The 6,000-nt window shown below is 39.0% G+C and overlaps 1 protein-coding gene across 5 annotated transcripts in view; it reads right to left on the bottom strand.

Annotated features, from left to right (window-relative positions):
* The window catches only part of arel1 (apoptosis resistant E3 ubiquitin protein ligase 1), a 48,188-nt gene that overhangs the window by 13,173 nt on the left and 29,015 nt on the right, over positions 1-6,000 (bottom strand). For all 5 annotated transcript variants that reach the window (XR_012392915.1, XR_012392916.1, XR_012392917.1 and 2 more), the window contains exons 14-15: positions 2,965-3,040; positions 540-649 (exon numbers count right to left, since the gene is read on the bottom strand). Coding sequence is in view for 1 of the 5 variants with exons in the window: in XM_002663035.8 (XP_002663081.2) it covers positions 540-649; positions 2,965-3,040 (186 nt within the window). In the remaining 4 variants the exon portion in view is untranslated. The remainder of the gene's footprint in view (positions 1-539; positions 650-2,964; positions 3,041-6,000) is intronic.

Below are 6,000 nucleotides of genomic sequence, written 5' to 3'. Positions count from 1 at the left end.
GATCAAATCTAGTCCTAAAATGTCTTAAAACTCTGAGTGAGATTTCAGGTTGTATTTATAATTTCAAGCAAAATGAACTATACAAATTGAAAACCCAGCCCACTCCATTCCACCTCTGGAAGACACGAAAAATGTATAAATAAAGAAAATAAAACAAAATTAAAGAAATACATAAAATAAAGTGTAACATACTTTATTATATACTTTATTCATTCATTTTCTTGTCGGCTTAGTCCCTTTATTAATCCGGGGTCGCCACAGCAGAATGAACCGCCAACTCATCCAGCAAGTTTTTACGCAGCGGATAAGGAAACCCACGCGAAGGCAGGGAGAACATGCAAACTCCACACAGAAACGCCAACTGAGCCGATGTTCGAACCAGCGACCCAGCGACCTTCTTGATGCTAGGCGACAGCACTACCTACTGCGCCACTGCCTCGCCTCTTATATACTTTAACATAATCACAAAAATACCGATAATCAGTTTTCCTCCATTTTCTCCATGCAGACAACTAAATAACTAGTTAATTCTGACTTACCAGGCCTTGATTGTTGTCACTAAAGCGTGTGAAAAGCTGGTTATTGGTATCAAACAGAGCTTTACAGACGAGCTCAAACCACTCACGCCTTGGCCCTCCCCAGTCGAGAGCTAATAAACATAAGAAATCAATCATTAGATGAGACTATCCGTTTATTACTCCTGGAAACAGACATCAGAATACTTCAATCTAATCAGTTCAAATACATGCTTCATTTTATAATGTCATTTATAAGATCTACAGGGTGTATTTGAAGACAGGTTTTGTGGAATTTATCCTAAATAGAATAAATAGAGGTTGACCAATATTGAGTACTAACAATGCATTTTATTAAATACTGTAATTTTACATTCATCTGTAATTTCAGGCATATTAAAAAAAAATGTAAATAAGTATTTCACTTTAAACTTCCCCTTCAGAGGCTAAAAAAACACACTGTTATGCATGTTATGTGCACACCGAACCAGCAGGTGGTAATAAAAACCCTTTTTTGTCACATACTTTTATAATGCTCTTTGTACATGCGTAGAGGTGAATACTCAGGAGCTGAAAAGGATATGGAAGAGGGAGCTTCAGCTGACCATTACAGATGAGGAATGGGATCTAATCTGGACTCGGGCTAAAAAGATCTCTGCAACAGGGCCAAATCTATTCTACTTAGAATTGTTCATAGATTACAAGTTACTCCCCTTCTCAGCAGCAAGTTTAATTCAAACAATTCACCACTTTGTGTTAAATGTAAGGTGGAAGTGGGAGACTACACCCATTTATTATGGAATTGTCCTGTTATAAAAGCTTATTGGGCAAAAGTAGTTACTTTCATGAGCCGGACTTCAGCTACAGATGGATCCGCTATCTTTAATTTTAGGTCTCCCGGTTGGACGTTTGCCTGACAAATTCAGTAATCGTTTATTTGACATCTTAGCCTTCGCTGCCAGGAAAAATATACTGATAAACTGGGTCAGTGACAAACCCCCATCTTTGAAAGGGTGGCACAATATTATTAGGGAAATGATTCCCTTAGAATTTCTTACCCGTGTCATTCATATGTCAACTGAGGCTTTTCATCAAGTCTGGATTCCTTACTTAGACCTTATTGGTGTTTCTTTAAGCTGTATTTTGAGTTATGGTATGTCATAATTGAATTTATGTGTTTTATTTTATTATTATTTTATCTTTATATATGTGTGTGTATATATATATATATATATATATATATATATATATATATATAAATATATATATATATATATATATATATATGTATGTGTATGCATTAATGTTTGTGTGTGTGTGTGTGTGTGTGTATATATATATATATATATATTGTAGTTTTATTATTTATTATATTTATTAATTAATTAATATAATAATTATAATTTCTTAGTTATTATTTTTTATTTATTTATTTATTTATTTATTTTGTCATTTTTTGATTTATTATTATTTTTTATTATTATTATTTATTTAGCTTTGCATTGTTATAAATGGGCATTGTCTGTTGGTGTGTTTCAATGTGTTTTGTAATTAATAGTTAAAAGGTTAATAAAAATAAAAAATTTTTTTGGTTCACATGGACTTAAAAATTGAGTACACTGCATAGAAGTCAATGAAAATGTCCGAACAAAGGCATATTAGGACTTGTAGAACTGTGCATCGATGGATTTCCTCTTCAGTGTTTGGACTTTCAGCAATGAAAAACGAACTAAACTAAACGTTAACTCTGAAAACTTTAATTTGCTAGAACTTCTATGTTTACATTTACATTTAGTCATTTAGCAGACGCTTTTATCCAAAGCGACTTACAAATGAGGACAAGGAAGCAATTTACACAACTATAAGAGCAACAATGAATAAGCTGCTTTGACACAATTCACTTTGTAAAAGCGCTATGGAAATAAAGATGAATTGAATATTACAGTCCTGGGATGTGAACGATGCTGAATATGTGACACAAATGTGTTGAATTTGCCTCAATTTTACCACATTTTCAGTATTTGGAATGAACCCAGCCAGTTTGACCAATCAGAAAGGAGAAAACAGCACGCAAGCTGACATTAAAACTGACCCTGGCCAGAGTTTTCAGAAAGTTTACTTTTCAATCACCTGATACGGTGTTTTCGTGTGGACAAACAGGCAAACTGCTAAAAAAATAAACTGGTCTTGAAAACTCGTTTGTGTGGACAGGGCCTTGATCCGCTGTACAGTGAGCCTGATTTACAAGACTGATGCACAGCAAAGAGAGAATTAATTCCAGTTGTAATTTATTTAAAATGATGTCTTCGAGGGATGACCTGGCAGATTAACGTGACTTTTCCATGAGCTTCCGTGAGTTGAGAAATAAACTATGGAAATTTGCTTAAATGTCAGAAAAATGATTGGTCAACCTCTGAGTGTGGCAAATAAACGAAATCGGTGAACCAACCTTCCTCATCCTGGAACACAACTTCAAAGTTCTTGCTCCAGTCAGACACAGAAAAGTTCCGTGTGGCTTTCAGAGACTAAAAAGTGGAGAAAATATCACTTTTAATAAAAGAAAATTCAAGAAATTAATGAGACAGATTTGTATGACTACAAGTATTAAAACACTTAAGGCCCATTCATGGTTCCGACTGTGCAGAGCCCAGTTTGATCAACTGTTGTCCAGGGTCTGCAGGAGGATTTCCCCCCCTGGACACCAACAACAGGCGCTACATCATAAGCACGTCCATACAAAAGAAAGCTCCTGATTGGTTAATGTAGTGCAAAGTTTGCTGAAGTTCAGATTTTCCAACTTGAGCGGTTCGTGCGAAACAGGCGTTAATTCAATCGTGCAAAATGCTCAACTCGAGTCGCTTCATTCGTGTGAATCGCGTCATTCGCGCCCCCTCATATCACACCGCAAAATATCTATTCGCTTCTTTGCATTGACTTGACATGTAAATCACTCGCGCGAAACGCTTCTTCCACATCTGGTGTGAACGCAGCATTACAGTTATATAGAGCTTTTCTGAACACTCAAAGCACTTTACACAGTTTTGCGGCAACTTCCTCATCCACCACCAATGTGCAGCATCTAGGGCTGCTCGATTATGGGAAAAATCACAATCACGATTATTTTGGTCATGATTGTATTCACGATTATTCAAAACGATTATCAGTAGAAGTCAAAATTATTCATCCTCCTGTAAATTTATTCATTCATTCATTCATTCAATCATTCATTTTCTTTTCGGCTTAGTCCCTTTATTAATCCGGGGTCGCCACAGCGGAATGAACCGCCAACTTATCCAGCAAGTTTTTACGCAGCGGATGCCCTTCCAGCCACAACCCATCTCTGGGAAGGATCCACACACACATTCACACACACTCTCATACACTATGGACGATTGAGCCTACCCAATTCACCTGTACCGCATGTCTTTAGACTGTGGGGGAAACCGAAGTACCCGGAGGAAACCCACGCGAAGGCAGGGAGAACATGCAAACTCCACGCCGAGGTTCGAACCAGCGACCTAGCGACCTTCTTGCTGTGAGGCGAATGTGCTACCCACTGCGCCACTGCCTCGCCCTGTGAATTTATTTTTAGATATAAATATTTCCCAAATTATGTTTAACAGAGGGTTTTTTTTTTTTTTTTTACAGTATTTCCTATAATATTTTTTATAATTATATTTTTAATCATTAAAGCGCTCACATTAAGATCGCGTAAGAGGCCAGACACGGCGCGCGCTCACACACACAACAGCACGTGCTCTTTTGCGCTTTTAAAATTATGAATGTTGCGCATCCCGTGCTGCAAAAGTTAGCAGAGGCAAAGAGTTTTCACACGTGTACAACTGGAAAGGGGGCGGTACGTGATGGAATAATCGTTTATCTCGATTAATGGTTTTTCATAATCGTTAAAAGCCAAAATCGAAATCGGATTTTCGATTAATTGCACAGCCCTAGCAGCATCCGCCTGGAGGACACGACAGCAGCCATATTGTGCTAGACCACACACTAGCTGATTGGTGGAGAGGAGACTACGGCTGTTTCTCAATATGCGTTCTTCAGCGGTCTTGCGTCCTCGTGTTCTCGTGAAACGTCATCATCAGCTGCCTAAGTTCAGTTCCAATACTCAAGACCGCAAGTACGGAGGACGCGTGAAACTTCCCAGATGTGATCTTGATAGAGGACGCACAGATGCAGACTTGAGCAGCGAACTCGCTATGGAAGTCCCAGAAGTCATTGCGACTGGAGGTGGGAAGCGCAGCATTTTAATTTGATTTATTATTAAAGTTCAGAGATATCCCTTGTTTACCTCAGGAGTTTCCCTAAATGAAACGGTGAAAGTAAACATTACCATGAATATCTTAATAAAGGAATAAACACATTAAGGGTGTTTGTTTGCTGAAATTCGTTTAATTAGTTTTATTTATATTGTGCAGAGTATATTTATAATGTTTTTATGCAAAGTATATATTTTGAAGAGGGGGAAAACAATAAATCGTTGTATGAATGCTGTAATGTTTAAGTAATTTCCATTTAAAACGCATGAAGGTCACATGACCATCAGAAGGAACGCAGCATGTCATTTCTCAAAGGACGCGTTATTTGCCCTCGCGCTCTCCTGAGTTCGTTCTTCCGAGGACACCTGGCAAGACCGGTCTCCACAAGAACGCAAGTCCGTTCTCTGCGTTCTTGGAATTGAGAAACAGCCAGAGTGATGATATGGGGGTGATTAGAAGGCCATGATGGACAGGATGCTGGGGTTAAACCCCAACTCTTTTTCGAAGGACATCCTAGGATTTTTTTTGACCACAAAGAGTCAGATCTCATCCGAAAGATGACGCTCACTGAGCAGAGTCACCATCAATGGTCTCACTAACACCATTTCCAGCAGCAACCTAGCTTTCTCATGCGGTCTCCCATTCGAGTACTGACTGGGCTCAGCCCTGCTTAGCTTCAGCAGACAATAGGGGTGTCAAAATTAATCGTTTCTTCGGTGCACTGCGATGCAGACGCGGACAATTCGGTATCGGTTCAGTAATAATCATAACCGGTTATTACTGACGTGATTTACGCGAGGAAGGCGATCGCGAGTATTTACAACACTCTAACTACTTAAAACTCATAAACTGTGCACAATTTCACTGTGTGTGTTTGCTGGATCAGTCTTTCACTGATATATACAACAATAGCCCCTATTTCACTGAGATCGAGAGAATGCAAGTAGCCTACTCCATTTCTCTCTCTTTCTCTCTAGCTCTGTCTCTCTCTCTCTCTCTCTCATTCTCACACACACAGTGGCCCATTTGACCTGCTGGCGTGGCTTCTTCTCTTCTCGGCTGTTTTACAGCGTTACTTTTGCATACAGAAACGAGCGCGTGTCTGCAGAATTTTCTCCACCACGTCTATCATACATCAGCTGTGAGATCGCCGCTGCCGCCTGCCGCTTATCAGTATCACTTATCTGTGAAGAACGCAGCGCGCAGCTGAT

This window comes from Danio rerio, chromosome 17, assembly GCF_049306965.1.
Source record: "Danio rerio strain Tuebingen ecotype United States chromosome 17, GRCz12tu, whole genome shotgun sequence".
Lineage (NCBI taxonomy): Eukaryota > Metazoa > Chordata > Actinopteri > Cypriniformes > Danionidae > Danio > Danio rerio.
Note: the sequence above shows the minus strand (reverse complement) of the source record. Positions and strands in the feature narration are given on the sequence as shown.